A 22,601-nucleotide genomic window follows, 5' to 3' on the forward strand; every position below is an offset into this window, starting at 1 on the left:
TTAAAGAAATCTGTGTATTGAAATAAATAGACAATAAAACAACATGCATGATTTGGGAAACAAAAAAGGTACCTGAGTGAGCATCTGTAAATATAAGTGGTGCTTCAGACTGGGATGAACAGTTTGTTGGTTCTGATTTTTGCCATTTCTGTGATTTTGTTTCTTGACAAGATGTTTCATCATTTATAGCATAAATAAACTTTCTCCTCTTCTTTTTCAAACTGGATATTAAACCTTCATTCTTCAGAGTTACAGGAGTATGTGGGCTAGTGGCTGGATGGTTTTCAGTATCAAGTGAACTAGAATATAAAGAATCTGCCTTCTGGGAGCAAAATGCATGTATTTTCAATCCACTTTCAAATGTTCTGCTTTCTTCCTTAAAGTTTGCATTGGTCAGATTACCTGAGAAAACTGCATCAGAAGTCTCTTCAGATGGATGTCTTATCCTAAATATAGACTTTTTGATACTTGGAAATGGAGAAACTACTTGGCAAGTTCCAGACACTTCTTGCTTTACAAGAAAGGAATCTTCATGAGACTCAAGCTGTTGTTCTTCATCTCTCTTACTTATCAGTGTTTCCTCATGTGATACCTCTTCTGATTGTGGAAGACTAGAAATATATAGCAAAGAATTTTCTGTAGTAACAGATGTCAAACATTCCTTTTCTGTGTCTGTTGAGTTCTTTTCTGAATTATCTTGATCATAAGAAGAAATATGCAGTAGAGGTATTTTTTCCATCTGGGTTCCAATCAGGCCTGAGAGGTTTAGTTGCGACCATTCACAGTCTGAAGATGGTACAGCCTCCTTGGAGGTTTTGTCATTTTCACTGCCAAGGGGGTCCTGATTTCCTAAGTTAGTGTCTAATAGATCACCATCACAGGGTTCCACTTCAGATGCAAACGAATATTTTTCTTCTTTAACTGGTTGTTTAGCTTGTTCACTGAATTCATCAGTGCTTGGGTCACAGAAAATTTTTTTCCTAGTCTTATCCAATCTTATTTTTTGTAGATTTCTTGTCTTCTTAGAAAAACATAACGAAAAACTATCTTCTTCAGAAATATCAGCAACTATTTCCTGTACTTTATCTTGGGTATCTGTCATTGATGTTCCAAAGTCATCTTTGTCACTATTGACTTTACCAAATGAATTCTCTAACACTTTCCCAAATCCTGTTAAAATTTAAAACAGAAAACACATTAATGACATTTTATAATATAACTATGTAGTCTAGGGGCTGGGAATATGGCCTAATGGCAAGAGTGCTTGCCTTGTATACATGAAGCCCTGGGTTCAATTCCTCAGCATCACATATATAGAAAATGGCCAGAAGTGGCACTGTGGCTCAAGTGGTAGAGTGCTAGCCTTGAGCAAAAAGAAGCCAGGGACAGTGCTCAGGCCCTGAGTCTAAGCCCCAGGACTGGCAAAAAACAACAACAAAAAAACTATGTAGTCTATATTATTCTCATAGTTTTTCTCAGAAATAGTCTATATATTTTAAATATATGTGTGTATATATATGTACATATATAGTTATTATGAGTGGTAGACTTTTTTTTTGACAAATTACCTATCCTTCTAGCAAAGCTTGATGGTAATGTAACCAAAGCCTTTTTACTTATATTCCAATTGCTAATAATCTCTCATTATCAGCTCTACAGAATTAAAATTTACCTTTAAAATTACATACTAAATTTAATGTTCTTTTTTGTGTGTATGTGCCAGTACTGGGGCTTGAACTCTGGGCCATATGACCTTCAGCCCCAACTCCATGGCTTTTTTCTGGTTAACTGGAGACAAGAATCTTTGGATTCATTTGTTCAGGCTGGCTGACAGCCATTATCCACTTGTTCTAGATGCATTTGGCTAATCAAAACTGAGCCAAAAGAAAATAAATCACTTAAATAGATCTATAATAAACAAAAAATTGAAGCAGTAATACAGAGGGTGAAGACTCTATGGATTCAGCATTGGATTTTTATCAGATCTTACAGGAACAAACACTAATACTTCTCAAACTTTTCCATGAGATACAAAGGAAAGGAACAATACCAAATTTATTCTATGAAGACAATGTTACACTCATTTCAAAACTGAAAAAGGACATAGGAAAAAGACAATTTATAGATCAGCTTCTTTGATAAACATAATTCAAAAACTCTGAATAAAACACTTACAAACCTAATTCAACATACTAAAAATATTATACACTACAAGTTGATTTCATCTCCTGTACAATTATATACACTAAAACAAAAAACAAAAAAAAGGAAAATTGAAGACTTTGATGATGGAAGGTTAAGTACCAGTATAAGAGGAATAGGAAAATGTAGAGGGCAGATGAGAGTGAAGGAATATATATATATATATATATATATATATATATATATGTATATGTATGTATGTATGTATAAATGTATAAAAACAGAAAATGGGGCTGGAGGTATAGCTCAAGTACTGAGTACCTTTCTAGCAAGCACAGGCCCCAAAATTTCAAACCCCAGTACCATAAAAAAAAAAAAAGACCAGTGAAACATTGTTAATGTTTTAAGAAGGGGTATGAGAATAAGACATGGAACAGGTGAGTTTGATTGGGGTACTCTGTATGTTTATATGAAAACGGCACAATGAAACAAGCTAGCCCTTGTACAACTAATAATTTATTTTTTTAATTTCAAGGAGTTGGAAATGTGGCTTGGAGGTATGAAGCTTGCCAATGAGTAAAGCATCAGATAGCAAGCCTGAGTCCCAGTCTCAGATGAAAAAACAGAAGAAAGATTTCAAACTAAAAAAGCCATAAGAACCAAAATGCCTCAACCAAATGTTACAAATCAAGTTAGTGTTGTTAGAAAAGAGTGCACTCTCACTCTATATGTGTATATATACACTTATATACATGATGCACATGTATATGTATGCATATACACAGAGGTATCAACCTATACATTTATACTTAAGAGAAATGTAATATCCCAATGAATTGACTAGTACAGATCTGTATTTTTTTTATATGTTTACTTTCTAGTTAGAAAAAAAGGACTGAATAGTTTGTTCTTCAGAAAACCTGAGGTAATAGGTTTTGCTTTTCTGTTACATATTGACTAGTACTGCCTAGCATGACATTTAAAAAATATTCATTTATACTTTTGAGGCAGAGTCTTATGTAGCCCAGGCTGTCCTGGACCTGTGATCTTCCTGTTTTAGCCTACCAAGTGCTAGGATTTAATACTGTCACTTAAACAAAGTTAGTTTCTCTCTTCAATATCCTGACCTCAGTAGTCAATAAAGAACAAGCCTTGTTTGTGTTTTCTCTACAAGAAAAAGAATAGCTGGACTGGGGCTGTGGCTCAAGTTGGTAGAGTGTCCGCCTAGTAAGCCCAGGGCCCAGAGTTCAAGTCCCAGTACTAAAAGTGAGAGGGACAGAAGAGAAGTAATCTTGTCAATTAAAAACGATTAAAAACACTAGTGCAACTAAACAAAAAGACAAGACTTACCATGACTGCTAGCTTCTCTTTGATTTTTGTTTTCACTGTTGATTACAGATGGAATGAAACGATTTTTCTTCAGACTTTCCTAGTATTTGGAAAAATAGTTTTTCATAATCTGCAAAATTATTTTTCAAAATTATCAGTATAAACATCTGTGTGTAGGTATGTGCACATATACTATGTAGTAAGATATATATATATAATGTTATGTCTATATGTGTGTGTGCATTATATATCTATGAATTTTATTAAGTAGAGAACATAGTTTTGTCAAAAGTACACACAGGGTCAAGTACAGAAACTTTCTAAAAAGGTAAATTATAAATTAGAGAGAAAAAACTGTAGGACAATTGATTTGTCAAAGCAGTCTCAAATTATAATCTCAACAGCCCAGTTTGAATATTTTTACTTACAACAGTTGTGTCATTAGGAAATATAGTTCCAAATGTTTCCTCATCTCTAGCTGTAAAATAAATATTAAATTTATTTGTACTGTATTACATATTACACATTTACATATTATAACTTCCACAAAATTTTACACATTTTTACTCAAGTAAAACAATATCTATACTATTAGATTGATACCTATGAAAAAGAATGAAAGGCCAATGAACACAGTAAATAAACCATACTCATGTCCTTATTACCAGTAACAAAGAGGTAAGAAATACTTGGTTGGTAGTCTTACTGTCTGATAGTACTGTCAACAGTTGACTCAAAAATCAGGTAAAATTGTATATGATTTATAAGCCATGTAGGGATTTTAGACTTAGAGAAGGATACAGACCGAAGGCATATTTAACATTAAACATTTCATAGTTTAAAAATGCTTTTCACCTTTATTGTCACTGTAAGTAATAAAAGTTAAATCACTCCCAGTTAAAAAGAAATCAAATGGGATGTTACTGTGTTAGAATCAACAAATAAGCTAAAAAGAAAAAAAAATCCCAATTGAGTAAAAACTCATGCTGAGTATAACCCACAGTAATGTAAAAAATAAAAGAAAAAATATGCATATATACACACACATATATAGAGGCATATTATACCTATACATATGTATATTATGCAATATATTACTATGTATACACACACACAAATACATATGTGTTGGGGATTCATCTTGGCCTTAAGGGGGGAAGGGCGAGGAGAGCGCTCCCGAAATGCCGCCCTTCCCCCAGCCCTGGGGCAGTGTGGAAGTGAGCCACACCTATCTCCTTCTGGGTCCGGAACCAGAAGGGGTAGCTTTGAGACCATCGCCCACCTTGTGCCAGCGAGCATATGTGCTCCCTTTTCGTGCGGGCTTTGCCCACAGGGCGGTACTATGGGAAGTGACGTTAGCCCATGAGGGAGGTCCTTGGGAGCTGCTCTTGGATGGACAAGCTCACCAGCCTATCGCCAGCTCATGCTCAATCCTCGTCAGTCATCACTACTATATTACTGTGAGTCCCTCCCAATTAAATTGTATTGCTCTCCGAAGCGTCTCTGAGATCCGTCTGCGCCTGGCTTCCTTGGTGGGTAAGGAGGGAGGAAAAGGGGATCTCGTTCGGCCACGTGCACCTTAGGCTAGCCTGTGTCCCTTCGCTCCACCTTGGCTGCCTGCTGGTCGGGCGCCCAGGGGAGAGGGTGAAAAGGGGAGCACTGATAAGGGAGTAAGCTTAGCATCCCCGCACCAGGGGAGGTAAATCTAGCCCAGCACATATGCTCATATACACAGACATGTATTACATACATACAACTAAAGTTTTAAGTTATACTGTATGTTGAAAAGCTAAAGCACAAAATATCAAATTTTGAATTTCAAATATTTAATGTGAATTTCTGATAACTGAGTATACTTCATAAAATTATACAGTAACTACTGAGAAATATGGTAACCCTAACGATGTGATATATATTTTTAAATTTCACTTTAGAAACAAAAATGGGTATATGTCTGACAAGATAAATTTCAAAACTATTAGTGTGTCATGCTCTACAATTCGATAAGCAATGATCCAGCTCAGTATCTTCTGAGTAAAAGAATAATGTAGTTAGTAAATATTGCTTTTCTCATCCAGTTTTCCATGTCTTGCCTATAAGCTGTGAGGTGTTTATCCCAATCAACTTCCAAATACTTATTTATGCTCTAATCACACTTACAGACATTTAAAATTATGCATGTTTAATTTTATAAAATTATAAAACAATCTTTCAAATATTAAGTCATTATTTGTCAAATTGCAAGTGTTCAGAAATTTTAAGTTATTCACAGTAGGAAATAATTTTAGGCACTTCTAAGTTAATAAAATTATTAATCAACTGGTCCATTCATTTGATATTCTAAATGTCTAAAAGGTAGGAATGAAATAGTTAAAGTAGATTCATTTAGCCAGGTGTGGGTGGCTCATGCCTGTAATCCTAGCTACTCAGGAAGCTGAGATCTGAGGATTGTGGTTTCCAGCCAGGGCAGGAAAGTCTGTGAGACTCTATCTCCAATTAACCACTAGAATACTGAAAGTGGCACTGTGGTTCAAGGGGCAGAGTGCTAGCCTTGAGCTGAAGAGCTCAGGGACAGCGCCCAGGCCCAGAGTTCAAGCCCCATGACAAAAATAATAATAAAAAAAAGTAGATTCACTTGCATAGAGTTGATGAGTACCACCCATTTGCTAAGAAACTATGGTGAGCTTATATGAGTAAAATAAATGAATAAAATAAATATTTCAGATATTGTATAGATGTGTAATAGTATAATTGTGAAATATAAGTTCTCAATTCAGTATATTGGCAATATAGATCATTAGGGCAGATTTTAAGAGAGCAGGCTTATTAAATAGTTTTTAAAGTCCAAAGTATCAAAATTATTTGTAAAAGAGAAGATCACAATTACACCAAATTTTAGTTCTTATATGCTTGGAAATGGAGGTAAACTAGTATGTGTCATTATAGATTAAGGACAGTGTACTTCTACAGAACACTGCTTTATATATATGTGATTTATTCCATTTCACATGACATTATGAACTATCAAAAATTCATTAAAAACAATAATCTAATATTTTTATGTTTTCCTTTCAATGTAAGCATTAGAGATGACAATCTGTCAGCCTTGTCTACCTTTTCTTATACAATTCACATTTGCTATTATTACCTATGAGCACAGTAGAACTAAGGGTTGGTGGTGTAGCTAAAGAACTTGTCCACGACATATCAGGATCTACTTCAGCTCCTAGACTTTCAGAAATGTTTTTTGGCGTGTTATCCTAGAAAGAAAGACAGACAGCAGTGCATTTATTTCATAGAAATATAATTTAAAACTTTCATTCATATACAATTTTTTGCTTGTTTGTTCTGGGGCTTGAACTTAGAATCTTGTGTTCTTTTTTTTTTTTTTTTGCCAGTCCTGGGCCTTGGACTCAGGGCCTAAGCACTGTCCCTGGCTTCTTCCCGCTCAAGGCTAGCACTCTGCCACTTGAGCCACAGCGCCGCTTCTGGCCGTTTTCTGTATATGTGGTGCTGGGGAATCGAACCTAGGGCCTCGGGTATCCGAGGCAGGCACTCTTGCCACTAGGCTATATCCCCAGCCCGAATCTTGTGTTCTTTCTTGGCTTATTTGCTCAAGGCTGGCACAGTAACATTGAGACACAGCTCCACTTTTGACTTTTTGCTAGTTAACTGGAGATAGGAGTCCCAAGGACTTTTTTTTTTGTCCCTGCTGGCTTCCAAAAAGAATCCTTAGATCTCAGTCTCCTGAGTAGCTAGGATTATAGGGGTGACTACCAGTGCCTGGCTACACTTTCTTTATTCATCATATACTAAATGCATATGAGACACAATATGCTAGCTCAGAGTAAAGGTATTATCTCATTACCTAATTCTCAGTTGAGCTCTTTGGCACATACCTGTAATCCCAGCATAAACCAGAGGACTGAGGGAGTTTCAAACCAGACTAGGCTAGGTAGCAAGTTGGTCTTAAATAAAAAGAAAACAAAATCCCAACTGATACCATAAATAAAGAAAAATATTTACCTTCATAAGCTTTGGTGTATAAAGTAAACTTCCACATACCACTAAAGGTGGAAAAAACAGAAAATTAACTACATTTCATTCTATTGACATTTCTATGATTCTAAAAATGAAGTTTTGGTTTTAATCATACCTGGCTTTTCTCTCTGTGGTGTGACACGTGTACATCGCAGAGCAAGAGGACTAAACAAAATGAAACAAGTTCCTCCAATTAAAAGAACAACAGTAAAAGAGACAAAATGCTAAAATTATTTTTTTCCCCAAAGATACTCAGTCATATAAAAGGCTGGAAATATGGCACTTTTGCATATGTATTTTTTGTCTTTTTCTTTGCTTTTTTTTCAGTACTTGGATTTAGACAAATTACCTCACACTTGCTAGGCAGGTATTCTGAGATCTGGTAGCCTCCAGCCCTCATTTTTTCATGTTATGTTACTTCTTTTCTTCTTCTTCTTTTTTTTTTTTTTTTTAAGGAAATCACTCATGAAGAAATAAGCAAACCATCAAGTGTTTAAAACACTGATTGAAAGTAATATATCAAGTACTCCTAAAGTTCAGCTGCTAAGCCGTAAGGTAGATTTTTTTAAAATTATATAAAGTAAATCTATAAAATATCATGTTCCCTCAGAAGATTCACAGTACACAATCATTAATATTTCAGTACTTATTGCTGTTTATCATTAATATTTTTTATTTTTTAAAATATTTTTATTAATATTTTTGTTACTTAGGAAGTTATCAAGTAAACTGGGCACTGGTGTTCAAGCCTTTAATCATGGCTACTTGAGAGCTCAGATCCTGAGGATTGTAGTTTGAGGCTGGGCCTCACGGGAAAAAGTTAGAGACTTTCTGAAATAATAGTTGGGTGTAGTTAGTGGTCTGTCATCCAAGCTATGATAGGAGTGCAAAAGTAGGATAATCTTACATTAGGTGTGCACCCAGCCAGAGAGTGAGATGCTATCTTAAAAATAACCAATGCATGAAAGGGTTATGGGATGGCCCAACAGCAGAATGCTTGCCTAGTAAATATGAGAAAAGCTAGATGGTTGAATATTACAAGGAAATCTAAGTAAATGTTTTTTTCTTTGGGGCTCAAACTATAGGTTTCATGCTCTCCCTGAGCTCTCCTTCCCACCACCTGAGCTCTATCTTCATTTCCACGTTTTACACATTAATTTTTGTCTGATAGGCTGGCTCTGAAACACTATTCTCAGATCTCAGCTTCCTAAGAAACTAGGATTATAGGTGTAGGCTACTGGTGTTGAGCATATTTTTTTCCCCTGTTGTGTGTGTATATGACTGGCGATTGAAATCAAGGCATCATATTAGAAAAATTCTATGCCACTTGAGTCATGCTTTCAGCCTTTTTTGTTTTGTTTTGAAGCAGTGTCATAATGTACCTCAAACTGGCCTCAAACTCACTATCCACCTACCAGATCTGGCTCAAAGTAGATGTTTCTAGGACTGGTGGTTCGGTTCAAGTCACCTAGTGCTAGAGCAAGCATGAGGCACTGCATCACCAGAAAAGCTCCAGAATCATAAAATAAATAAATAAAACAATATTGAAGGAAAGCAGTCAACTGAAAAGACAAATTAAACAAAGAAGATCTTCCATCAGGCACCCAGCCAAAATAATTCAGATGAAAATTAGATTTGTTTCTATGAAATATTATGTTGACATGTTTTATTTACAAACTGTACATGTACAAGCTGGTACAAGTTAAGGGGGTGACATTACCCCCCCCAAAATGTACTCTCTACCTGACTTATGTAACTGTAACCCCTCTGTACATCACTTTTATAATAACAATAAAAATTTAAACACTAAAATAAACTACAAATAGCACCATACCTTTCAGTAAGACAGGAGGAATTCAGAGGTGGACTGGTAACATCCATTATGTGGTCCGTTTTAGTGTGGCAGTTTTTATGTTCACTATTGGCAATATCCTTTCCTGAAAGAGTACATTTCAGTGAGGATACACACACACACATGCACATACACACATGCTTTGGATTTTAAATTATCAGTCTTCAGGCATACTTAAAAACAAAAAATCTCATCTATGCTTAGGAGAATATATAAGGGGACTGATTCCTCCAAAAAAGGTATGTCTCAGGAGATTTCCTTCCCCACTATATATCCAAATTAGGCATGGAATGCTCAAGGTTCTTTGGGCTTCTTCTGCTTCTAAAAGCTCATGATCTAGTAAGAGAAATGTTATGAAAGTTGTTCATATGGAAAAGTAGAAAATGATATATCCTACAATTAAATCTCATATGGTACCTTGGTATCACATAGATGATATGATCAGGGGAAAAATATGGACTGAAAACTGAAGACAAACCGCATCATACTTCTGCTGGAAACCTTTGAAGATCAAGTTCAATCTCCTCAACAAAATTCTGGAGTAATGAAACTTTTCATGATTTGACTGTTCTTTTTTCTGGCAGTTAGGGATTTTTCTGGTGCTATACCACCAGCCTGAGAGCTTGACTTTGTTGTTGTTGTTTTTTTGCCAGTCTTGGGGCTTGAACTAAGGGCCTGAACACCGTCCCTAGATTCTTTATGCTCCAGGATAGCACTCTACTACTTGAGCCACAGTGCCATTTTGAGCTTTTTCTGTTTATGTGGTGCTGAGGAATCGAACCCAGGGCTTCGTGCATGTTAGGCAAGCACTCTACCACTAAACCACATTCCCAGCCCTTGACATTGTAATTTTTATGATGCCATTTGTACACATCCATTTTTAACTGTAGACAACATTTGAATACCCAGGAAGAATGGTCTTTTTAGCCTGTAGGACTTTGTACAAGGTATTTTTCTTTCACTCTTTTTCTCTTGACCTAGAACATTCATTTAGACTTCCAATTAAAAAATATTTCCTCCTATTGAGTAGTGGGTTTCAGAGGGAGGAGGAATGAGGAATGGGGAGGGTGAAGGAGGGTAAATTAGCGTCAAAGTGCTTACTAAGCATATGAACTAATGAAACCAGTTTAAATTGTTTTAAGAATGGGAAAGAAAGGATAAGGGACAGCAATGGAGGGGGTGAGCTTGGTGGGTTATATAGTACATACGTATAAAAACATTATAATGGGGCTGGGAATATGGCATAGTGATAGAATACTTGCTTCCCATACATGAAGCCCTGGGTTCAATTCTTCAGTACCACATATATAGAAAAAGCCAGAAATGGTGCTGTGGTTCAAGAGGTAGAGTGCTAGCCTTGAGCAAAAAGCAGCCAGGGGTAGTGCTCAGGCTCTGAGTCCAAGGCCCAGGACTGGCAAAAAAGAAAAAAAAAATCATAATGTCAGTGGTAACTTACTAGACACTACTGAAAATGAGCTATACAACTTATGGGTGGGGATGGGAGGGAAAAAATTGGGAGAGAGTAAGGCCAGGGGCGATATTGTCCAAAAAGGAATATACTCTTCACTTATGTAACTATAACCCCTCTGTACATCACCTTTATAATAATTTTTTAAAATACATTAAAAGTAGAACACATCTGGGGCTAGGAATATAGCTTAGTGGTAGAGTGCTTGCCTAGCATGCATGAAGCCATGGGTTTGATTCCTCAGTACCACATAAACAGAAAAAGCCAGAAAAGGAGCTGTGGTTCAAATGGTAGAGCACTAGCCTTGAGCACAGAGAGGCTCAGGGACAGAGTTCAGGCCTTGTGTTCAAGCCCTAGGACTGGCACAAAAAAAAAAAAAATTACATAAACATTGTTGGTTAATCACAATCACCAAAAAAAAAAAAAAAAAGAAAGAAAAAAAAAGAAAGAAAAAAGAAAAAAAGAACTATGCAATTGTGGGTGGGAACTGGAGGGAAAAATTGGGAGAGAGAAAGGGAAGGGGTGATACTGTCCAAAAAAGGAATGTACTCATGCCAGGTGTTGGAGGCTCACGTCTGTAATCCTAGCTACTCAGGAGGCTGAGATTTGAAGATCACGGTTCAAAGCCAGCCCCGGCAGCAATGTCTGTGAAACTCTTATCTCCAATTAACCACCAGAAAACCGGAAGTGGCGCTGTGGCACAAGAGGTAGAGCACTAGCCTCAAGCAGAACAGCTCAGGGACAGCTCCCAGGCCCAGAGTTCAAGTCCCATGACCGGGGAAAAAAAAGAAATGTACTCATTACCTGACTTATGTAACTGTAATCTCTCTGTACATCACCTTCATAATAACAATAAAAACATTTTTAGTCATAATGTAATTTCCCTTGAACAACTGTTTGCTAATTAAAAAAAATTAAAAAAAGAAAAAAAATACTTCAAGCAGGGCACCAGTTGTTCATGACTATAATCCTAGTTATTTAGGAGGCTTAGATTCAGAGGGCTGTGGTTCAAAGAAAGACTGGGCAGAAAAGTATACAAGCCTCCATCTCTAAAATAACCAGTAAACAGCCAGTTGAGCAATCGAGAGGCTCTGAGTTCAAACTTCTGCATGGTGGTAGTAAAGGGATCCTCTTCCAGTAAACTGTGGCCACTAAGGTGAGAGTGAGCACCTGCCCCTTCTGTGTATCTCCTAAAGGGGCTATCATACATTATTTCTGATTTTCCTATTACTCAGAGTTTCTGTGAGGATCTATCTCATCACTTGAGGATCTATCTCATCACTCCATCACTATCAACTACAACAATTCATCATTCTGCATATACTGGCTGAATCAATCAGTTACAATCAGAGAAAGTGAGTTACAGATAGAAATACAAAACATTTCCATTCTAACTGAATATTATCTACTTCTAAGACAATAAAGCTCAGATAGAATTGCCAATAGCTTTAGAAACCCTCTTAATATCAAATCCAATTTAGTATTTTTTAGTATTCCTATGTTCCTATGATGTACCCGAGAATATTAGTGTCTCCAGAGCCTGAAGTACCCATGTGTTTTTACTGCTTGTTAATGACTACACATTTGACACCTGACCAAGTTACAACATTTTCACCAGAAAAAAAGGAGCGAACTATTAAAACAGTTGCTGTAAATGAACTCTATAATTTTTATAGAATCTTTGAGAAAATAAGATGCATCAGTGTTATTAAAATAAAATGAAGACCAAATTAACTTAAAACTAGCTGAAGTAGTAAAATGTCTAATTATATTCTCATTTCTTGAATAATACATTTTGAGCAGGTTAACCTGGATTCTAATATTATTTATTATTCACAAATAGCTGGGCTAACAATCACACATCCGTTTTATTGAATAGGGTCTTGTGAACTTTTTTGCATAGGCTGGCATCAAAACTCTCTCTGTCACCAGAGTAAGTAGGATTAGAGGCATGAAACTCCACAATTGGCTTTCAATTCCACTTTGAGACATATTATCCAATATCCTTTTTTTTTTTTTGCCAGTCCTGGGGCTTAGACTCAGGGCATGAGCACTGTCCCTGGCTTCTTTTTGCTCAAGGCTAGCACTCTGCCACTTGAGCCACAGCACCACTTCTGGCCATTTTCTGTATATGTGTTACTGGGGAATTGAACCTACAGCCTCATGTATACGAGGCAAGCACTCTTGCCTAGGCCATGTCCCGAGCCCCCCAATATCCTTCTTTAATGAAACTTTTAAGTAAAGATAATAAATACTAGCTATGCCACTTGTTTTTTTAAGGTTTAGTTTTAGTGATATTGGGGATTTACCACCAGACCTAACATATGCGAGAAAAGTACTCTACCACTTGAGCTATATAGCCCCAAGCCTTTGGTTTTTATTTTTGTGTTTTAGACAGGGTGTTACTAACTTTTTGTGTACGCTGGCTTTGATGTCTAGATGCTCCAATCTCTACCTACTGACCAACTAGGATTACACAAATGTACTACCAGACTTAGTTCAATGAAAGGCTTAAAAGAATTAAACCAAGCTGGGCATGGTAATGTACATCCCCAATTCCAGCACTTGGGATAGTGAGTAAAAAGGATCTTGAGGGCTGGGGATATGGCCTAGTGGCAAGAGTGCCTGCCTCATATACATGAGGCTCTGAGTTCAATTCCCCAGCACCACATATACAGAAAATGGCCAGAAGTGGCGCTGTGGCTCAAGTGGCAGAGTGCTAGCCTTGAGCAAAAAGAAGCCAGGGACAGTGCTCAGGCCCTGAGTCCAAGCCCCAGGACTGGCAAAAAAAAAAAAAAAAAAAAAAAAAAAAAGGATCTTGAGTTTGAGGCCAGCCTGAGTTGCATAGAGAATTCCTGTCTAAAAACAAAGGAAAAGAAAAATACCAATAACAAATATCCAAAACAGTGACAACACCAAATGTTAATGAGGGAAGCGAGAGTAATAGGAACTTTCACTGCTTACTAGAACACAAATAATGTACCTACTTTAGAAGACAGTTTAGTTTTATTTTAAAACAAACATTTTCTTTGTTTTGGTAGTACTGGTGTAACTCAGGATCTCTTTCTAGGCAGTCATTCTATCACTGAAGTCATGCCTCCACCATCTTTTCGCATAGTATTTTTTGAGGTAGGGATTCACTTTATGCCCAGACCAGTCTGGGTTGCTGCAATCCTACTGATGTTTATCCATGTGCCTGGGGATGATAGGAACAAGTTAAGCCCAGTCATTGAATGAGATGGAGTCTTGCAAAGTTTTATACCTGGGCTGACCTCAAACCTTTATCCCCTGATCTCTGCCTCCAATCAGCTAGGATTATAGGCTTGAGCCACTATGTACAGCTACAATACACATTCTTTTATTAGTAATCACTGGTACACACAATGAGTAGAAAACACATGAACTAAAAACTCATTTGAGGCTGGGAATGTGGCTTGGCGGTACAGTGCTTGCCTAGCATGCACAAAGACTTGGGTTCGATTCCTTAGCACCACAAAAACAGAAAAGGCCGAAAGTGGTGCTATGGCTCAAGAGGTAGAGTGCTATACTTGAGCAAAAAGAAGCCAGGGATAGTGCTCAGGCAGTGAGTTCAAGCCCCAGGACTGGCAAAAAACAAAACAAAACAAAATCCTGCTAATGAGTGATTACAGCAATTATTTATAGCTGGCAAAAGTTGGAAGATGTCATTCAGCAGGTGACTGGAAAAACAAATTGGTTCATTCATAAAATGGGAATGTTAGTATAAGAAGTGAACTGTCAAGCCCCAAAAGACAAGAGAAACCTTAAATGAAAAATGTCAGTGAAACAAGTCTGAAAAGGCTACATTCTGCATCAATGCAATTAGTCTTCCTTCGGTTCTTCCTTCAGTCTCTGCAGGGGATCAGCTCCTAGACCCTTTGCACATAACAAAACTGATGATGCTCCAGGTCCTTATTTAAAACAGCAAAGCTCAGGGCGGGGAATGTGGCTTAGTGGTAGAGTGCTTGCCTTGCATGCATGAAGCCCTGGGTTCGATTCCTCAGTACCACATAAGCAGAAAAAGCTGGAAATGGTGCTGTGGCTCAAGTGGTAAAGTGCTAGCCTTGAGCAAAAAAGAAGCTCAGAGATAGTGCCCAGATCCTGAGTTCAAGCCCCAGGACTGGCAGAAAGTGAAAATAAAATAGCAAGCTGTGCATGAGAATGTGGCTCAAATGGTAGAGCACCTGCCTGTCAAGTGTGAGTCTAAAGTTTAAAACCCAGCACACCACAACAAACAAGCAAAAAGCCCAAAACATTTGCCAGGCCTGATGGCACATGCCTATAATTCCAGCTGCCTGGGAGGGAGAGGCAGGAAGATTGCAATTTTGAAGCCAGCTTATGCTATAAAGTAAGACCCTGTTTCAAACATTTCTACACTCCCAAACATAAAAAAGATTGATGGTTGCAAGGAGAGCAGGAGAATGGATTTTTATGGAAGTGGAACTCTTCTGTATGATACTACAGTGGTGAATAATTAACATATTTGTAAAAGTCTACAGGATCCTATGACATAAAATGTAAATTCTAAAGGTTTTAGTTGATAATGTGTCAATATTGGTTCAGAAATGAGAATCCAAGCTGTAAAAAAAAAAGTATAAAATGCACCAGTTGAAAATGAGTTTATACCCTAATAAACATTTCCCAAGTAACTTAAAAATCTCACAAATAAGCTAAAGATAAAGCTCACATGATTTTATACAAAAAGGATGCTTAGAAGCAGAAATAGCACAATTCTCCATAAAATTGTAGGAATAATTAAATGTCTTTCATGTTAGAAGTGAATGAAATATATTTTTTAAAAAAGCAGCCTGTTGGGGTTGGGAATATGGCCTAGTGGCAAGAGTGCTTGCCTCGTATACATGAAGGCCTGGGTTCGATTCCCCAGCACCACATATATATATAAAAAAAATGGCCAGAAGTGGCGCTGTGGCTCAAGTGGCAGAGTGCTAGCCTTGAGCGAAGCCAGGGACAGTGCTCAGGCCCTGAGTCCAAGGCCAGGACTGGCAAAAAGAAAACAACAACAACAAAAAAACCAGCCTGTCTATTGCTCTTTAACTAAATTTAAAGTTATCTTAAAAGTTCTAAAAACTATAGTCAGCAGAATTACTTACACATTATAATATTTAATAAGTTGACTTGAGTGAATTTAGACTGCCTAATTATTTCTATCCTTCCCTGTTTATGGACAGGCCAATTCCACAAAGTTCTAATTAGAGAATAAACCACTGATTAGTTTAGTAGTCTCAACAACAACAACAACAAATGGTTTATAGAGTTACTCCTGACAGCAGTGGAGAACGGCTGCACACTTTACATGGGACTTTGTGCATGTTATTTTATGTTTCACTCTTACAAGACTGATGAGTGATTAAAGGACCTCCTCTCATGGTTCTATCGTTAATGCCCAGTAAGCTTCCAGGTACAGTACTGAAGATCTGTTCCATGACTCCTTTTTGTGATCCTCTTTTATATTTCATTTGCTAAGTGTTCTCTAGAGAATCTATCCTGCACCTCATAGTAATTTTCTCACTTCATTCACTGACAACAGTGCCGCCTTCTCCAACTTTCTTTCCTGGGTTCTTTCCCTGGATTCAACATTCTCAAAAGCCTGCAGGGCATCTACATCTTATATCCCACTATTGTCTCAATTAGTATGATGTAGCATTAGGCTACTATGTAGGGACTATCTGGACAGAAGTGCTGTAAGATTTCATTATGCTGCTCAAAACAGTATAATTAAATACTTATTATTTCTGGAATTTTCTACTTAATATTTTCAAACTGCAGTTAATATCATAGGTAAGGGAGGTAATGCCATACTCACACTGATAACATCAGTCTTCCCTCTTGTAAGAAGAAATATTCAGATAGTTTGAAAGAAAGGGTTTCAGCCAGGGCTTGGTTCATGCCTATAAACCTAGCTACTCAGGAAGTTCAGATCTGAGGACTGTGGTTCGAAGCCAGCCCAAGCAGGAAAGTCTGTAAGACTTCTATCCTCACTAAACTACCAAAAAACCTGGAAGTAGAGCTGTGGCTCAAATGGTAGTATGCAAGCCTTGAGCAAAATAAGCTTAGGGATAGCACTCAGGACAGATGCACATGTACACACATACACATACATGTACATACGTACATGTATACACACACACACACACACACACACACACAAGACTCTAAAGACCTGCAATCTAGCCTATCTACGGCATTCCATAACATTCTAAGGGCACTAGATTTTGAAAAACATTTTTCCAAAGACTGCTACCAGTCTTAAGTTTCTAAAGGAAAATAACATTAAGCCTACAAATATTTTCCAAGTACTTATATACTACTGGATATCTAATGGCATATAAGAAAATACTTTGCTATTACTCATTTCTCCCGATGTATACCACTTGGTAGCTAATGGCACATAAGAAGGCCACTACCTATTTCCTTATATATGTACTTCCAAGTGCCACATGCTGTAAATGCTTCTTTCTGCTTCCTTCAGTAGAAAGTCAGTAAGAGCAAACAGAGCATTTCTCAAAAGCAGAGGTCAGAAAGCTGAGATCTGAAAGATGACTATATAAACTAGTTAAAGACAGGAAGAAGTTAAGTTGTGGTCAGTGGTAACAATACATACAAAGAGGCAAAGAACCTAACTTTCCCTAACATTATTTGTTCCGTTCCTTCTCAACTCTAATTGTACTTTTAAAAAATGTACTTCTTTCGGCATGTATTATAGTTAACTTCATGCTACATTTTATCTGTATACTTATTTTTATTCCCCTTACTTTCAGAGAAAGGGAAAATATTTTGCTTGTGTCAAGTAGGTAAAGAAATACTGCAATATATCTTATTACATAATTTTTTGGAAACATATGCCACACTGTCACCAAACTGATATTCAGAGCAAATTGGACATCAATGCCACTACAGCTTAATTAACATCAAACCAAGTCATGCTTTCTTCACCACCACTGGGCTCCATTCTGGGAGTTTAACTCAAGGCCTGGAATTTGCTAGGTAAGTATTCATTCTATCACAATCGATTCCCTCCAGTTTGAGTACTTTTTTTTAATCCAGTAAGACATAATCCATTAAAACGCAGTTGGCAAGATATGTAAATCAAAGGAGGAACGAAAAAAAAGAAGAAACATAAGTATCTAAATTATTTCACTAGGTTAAACCATTCATTTATCTGCTATTAGGTCCAAGCATCATTTTCACCATCTCCATTTCTTAGGCAAGGAAAGAGTGATTTGCACAACACAAGAGCAGAATTTGAACACAGGTTCACTCAACTACTGGTTTATAATCTCCCCCGGCCCCATCCTATTTACTTACCCAAGTCTAATAAATATTTACCTAATTCTTTTAAAGGAGCTGGGTATAATCGCAGAGCTTTACCTTGTTCTTTGAATGCTACTGGGGTTGAAGCCAACTGATAAAAAGGTTTCCTTTGTGGTGTTTTAAACGGGTTTGGCTCATAACTGGTGATTTTATATTCAGATTCATTTTCATGTTCAGAATTATAGGGTGGAGCTTCTGAAGAAAGTTCTTCAAACCAATTAAGGCTTATGGGTCCTAAATCTGCAAAAATAGATATAAAAATGAAAATCCCATCTTAGTCAAATACAATGTACACAGAGTTGCAATTTCTAACACAGAACATGGACCTTGGAAGTAATCATGGCATGATGCTACAATATAGACAGAGCTATTAAAATATCTAGTAGACCCTTGAAAGATCTACTCAAAGTTCAAGACTAAGTAAACTACCAAGGAACTGGAGACTTAAAATTCCTCTTTCCTATTACCTGTGTAAGATTAGATTTTCTTGATATTCTTGTAACAAAAAAACAAACTACAAGGTGTGCAGAGTAGCTTACACTTGTAATCCTAAATACTTGGGAGGCAGAGATTGAGAGGACAGTGATTAGAAGCCTGTCTTGGCAAAAAACTTAAGACCTCATCTTAACCAAAAAAGCTGGGTTTGATGGTATTAGCTTGTCATCCCAGATCGGTGGGAATCATTAACAGAAGAACTGAAGTCCAGGTTTAACCTTAAAAAAATATCAAAATGCTATCTCAAAAATAACCAAATACTGCTGAGCCCCGTGGATCATTCTATAACCCTAGCTACTCAGGAGACTAAGATCTGAGGAGCTTCAAAGCAAGCCTGGCCAGACAAATCAGAGACTCTCATCTCCAAATAACTAGTAAAATAATGGAAGTGGAGGAGCCATGGCTCAGGTGGCAGAGCACCTGCTGTGAGTGAAAACAGCTAAACAAGAACAAGAGGCCCGGAGATCAAGCCTCAGGATTAGTACCAAAACCAAAAAACAACAAAAGTATAATACACAAGTGTTGGGATGTGGTTAGGTGGTACAGTACTTGCCAAGAATGGCCAAAGCCTCCAGTTCAAACATCAGTATTCCCAAGAAAAGCAAAGCATACACTGTAGCAGATTAAATGCAGACAGAGGCATGAGAAAAGTGAACTGTAAAGCAATCTTCAATTTTCATTGTTGTGGGAAATTTTTAATTGAGGGAAATTTTTTTAATCTACAATTCTATACATAGTCAAATTATCACTGGTTTGAGATGAAGTTAAAAAACAGTCATTTTTTGGATATTTAAAGGTTCAGGACAATCCAGGTGTCAGTGGCTCACACCTGAAATCTCAGCTAATCAAAAGGCTAAGATCTGAGGATCTTAATTTGAAGCCTGCTTGGGCAGGAAAGTCTGTGAGACTCTGAACTCCAACTAGCCACCAAGAAGCTGTAGGCCACCTTGAGCTAAGAAGTTAAGGGTCAGAACCCGGGTTGAGTTCAAATCAGTGCTGGCAGGCGCATGCATGCACATACACATACATACATACATATACACACATACATACACATACACACACACAGATTCAGAACAAGCCTGTTGTTGTGGGGCATACTTGTAATTCTAACACTAGGAAGGAGGCAGCAGGAGAATCCAGAGCTCGATCCCTGCTTGAACTCCATAGGGAATTCCAGGTCAGCCTGGGCTTCAATAGTGAGACTCTGACTCAATAAACAAAATGAACTGATTGGAATATATTGTAAACTTATAGAAATGTGATGATGAAATCCCCTTCTGTATAATTAACATAAGCTAATAGACCTAGTTTTGATTTCTAGCATGGAAAGCTAGAGATTCCTGATATATGACAAGGGTCATATATCAAAGGATTACTGAAACTGAAAAAATTTGACATCTGCTATTTAGAAACATTATCAGTGCTTCTGATTTGCTAGCAATATCTTATAAACAATTCCTCCTACTGCTAGCCAAGGGGCCAGTCTCCTATCCTCTAGTCTAGGGGCTTTGTATTTATTATCTGGTAACCAGTGAGAAGACATCTTCAACTACATTTATGATTCTATAAAAATAGACTACGGTGTACAGCAAGCTTTGAAGTATTAGGTTCTTTGAAGCAATTATTCATCTCATTTTTCTAAGAATGCATTCTGCTATTTATCAAATTTCAGTACCAAAAAAAAAAAACCTGTTAATACCTGTTTTGCTGCATTGTGTCTTAAAAATGTCAAAAAATGTTGACCTCCCTTGGGATTCAAAAGGCATTTTTCTGTATGGTATTTCTTCGATGCTTGGTTACTAAGTCTGCAAAAGAGAAGATGAAAAGGACACTTCGCACAGATGCATTTCCTTGGTAAGAGATTGAAATAAAATCAGCACTGGTTAGCTTGTCCTCAAATGACACCCTTTACCTAAGTCCCATCTTATGAGGTTTAAAACAGAATGACGGCGAGGATGGCAATATTCTGCAATCGTCCTGGCTAATCAAGTAGCCAAGAGTCACATTAACCCCCAGGACAGGGGACAGTAATTTTTTTTAACACCGTGTAACTTGGTGAACTGGATCACGGGGGGGGGCGGGGAGGACGAGGGCTGGCGATTGCACAGTTGTAGACATCATTTGGTTGGTAACTTTCAATCCGAAAATCAGGAATAACGAAAGTTGCTGGTGGTAAGGAAGGCAGGCACAGGGCACAGTTGATAAATTTCAGAAACGGGCAAACACCTGTGACGGCTGGTGTTCAGCTCCGGCGTCTGGCGGGGCCACAAGCTTGGGCCACGCAGGGCCCTGGAGTCGCAAGACCCCAAGGATCTCCTCTCTCCTAAGTAGAGGGGGGTGCACCATGGCCACACGGGGCGGCTCCCACCCCGGGACGCGCAAGGCTCGGCCCGGCTACCATCATTGGGGCCGCCAAAGATACGCCCGTCCCCACCCTGACACCACAAACCCGCTCCAGAGGTCCAGCTCTTTTTTGAGGGGTGGTGGGGCCAGGAATAGCTGACAAAAACTGCACCCACACAGCTTCTTCTCCCGGCGAAAAGCCACCATAAGTGCTGAGCCCCACGGCGTTCGGAGCCCCCAGCTCCGCCTCCGCCGTCTCAGTGCCGAAGCTCGCGCCAAAAAGCCCGCGCTGGCCCCGTGACGCGCGACGTCATGACTCGGCGACGTCTGAACCCAGCACACAGAGTACGCGCCGCCCCTCCCCCGGAAGTCAGGCGGAAGCCGCCCACTCCTGTCGCTACGGCTACTGACGCTGCGAGTTCTAACTGGAGGGAAGACGGAGCTCCGCTGGGACCCGGAGGATTGGAGAAGGAGCAGTTAGTTGCCAGGCTTCCTCGTTCGACAGGGCCGTCCTTGGCTGCACAAAACCCCTTTCGCCGTCCTGGGGACCCCATCTGGATGGGGTCTTTGAAAAGCTTTCGTTTTGCCCTTAGAGTTTAGGTTTGGCCCCCAAAGTAGGCCAGCCTTGACGACGACAACAACAACAACAAACAACAACAACAACAAACGAATAAAAGCCTCGGAGTTGTGCATGGCTGTGGATGACCGGACTGTGTTGTAGTAAAAAGGGCTTATATTTAGTTATCTGGCTCTCAGGTGGCCTTTTTTTTTTTTTTTTTTGCCAGTCCTGGGCTTGGACTCAGGACTCAGGGCCCGAGCACTGCCCCTGGCTTCTTTGTGCTCAAGGCTAGCACTCTACCACTTGAGCCACAGCGCCACTTCCGGCCGTTTTCTATATATGTGGTGCTAAGGAATCGAACCCAGGGCTTCATGTATATGAGGCAAGCGCTCTCGCCACTAGGCCATACTCCCAGCCCTCAGGTGGTCCTTGTTCAAGAGCTGGTGTAGTTTTCCTTTTTGTCTGGCTTATTTCATTTAGCCTAACGTCTTTCAGGTTCTTCCATGTTGTTGCAAATAGCAGCCCCTCCCTGCCGGCTTATCCTGTAAGTCAGTTTGGCTCTGTATCCCAGACTGAGCCTCCAGAGCGTTGGAATCACAGGTGTGCCCTACCACTCGTGGGTCCCCCTTTTGTTTCAGAGGATGAATAATATTCCCATAACAATGTCACAGTTTTAATCTGTCAGCAGACACAGGTTTTCCCGGCTTTGACTTGTGACCATGGAATGCTGTAATCTGACTTCATTTCCTTCAGGCATACTCCAGAGTGTTGGGACTGTGCCATCATATGCCATGTACCATCATATTTTTTACTTTTAAAATTTATTATAAAGGGGACTGGGAATGTGGCTTAGTGGTAGAGTGCTTGCCTACCATGCATGAAGGCCTGGGTTGGATTCCTCAATACCACATAAACAGAAAAAGCTGGAAGTGGCGCTGTGGTTCTAGAGGTAGAGTGCTAGCCTTGAGCAAAAAGAAGCCAGAGACAGTGCTCAGGCCCTGAGTCCCAGGATTGGCAAA

The 22,601-nt window shown here is 38.6% G+C and overlaps 1 protein-coding gene across 4 annotated transcripts in view; it reads right to left on the minus strand.

Moving 5' to 3' along the window:
* Brca2 (BRCA2 DNA repair associated) overlaps window positions 1-21,273 on the minus strand; it is a 64,822-nt gene extending 43,549 nt beyond the window's left edge. For 2 of the 4 annotated variants that reach the window (XM_048341541.1, XM_048341538.1), the window contains exons 1-10: window positions 21,130-21,267; window positions 20,380-20,485; window positions 18,240-18,422; window positions 9,347-9,449; window positions 7,628-7,677; window positions 7,498-7,538; window positions 6,620-6,731; window positions 3,900-3,949; window positions 3,493-3,571; window positions 73-1,170 (exon numbers count right to left, since the gene is read on the minus strand). In XM_048341541.1, the coding sequence (XP_048197498.1) occupies window positions 73-1,170; window positions 3,493-3,571; window positions 3,900-3,949; window positions 6,620-6,731; window positions 7,498-7,538; window positions 7,628-7,677; window positions 9,347-9,449; window positions 18,240-18,422; window positions 20,380-20,446 (1,783 nt within the window). In that variant the 5' untranslated portion in view covers window positions 20,447-20,485; window positions 21,130-21,267. Of the gene's footprint in view, window positions 1-72; window positions 1,171-3,492; window positions 3,572-3,899; window positions 3,950-6,619; window positions 6,732-7,497; window positions 7,539-7,627; window positions 7,678-9,346; window positions 9,450-18,239; window positions 18,423-20,379; window positions 20,486-20,906; window positions 21,041-21,129 lie in introns of those variants that run through there. The other 2 variants (XM_048341539.1, XM_048341540.1) reach the window with 2 other exon arrangements.
* Window positions 21,274-22,601: the final 1,328 nt, after the last annotated feature.

The sequence above is a fragment of the Perognathus longimembris genome, chromosome 3 (genome assembly GCF_023159225.1).
Source record: "Perognathus longimembris pacificus isolate PPM17 chromosome 3, ASM2315922v1, whole genome shotgun sequence".
NCBI classification, from domain to species: Eukaryota; Metazoa; Chordata; class Mammalia; order Rodentia; family Heteromyidae; genus Perognathus; species Perognathus longimembris.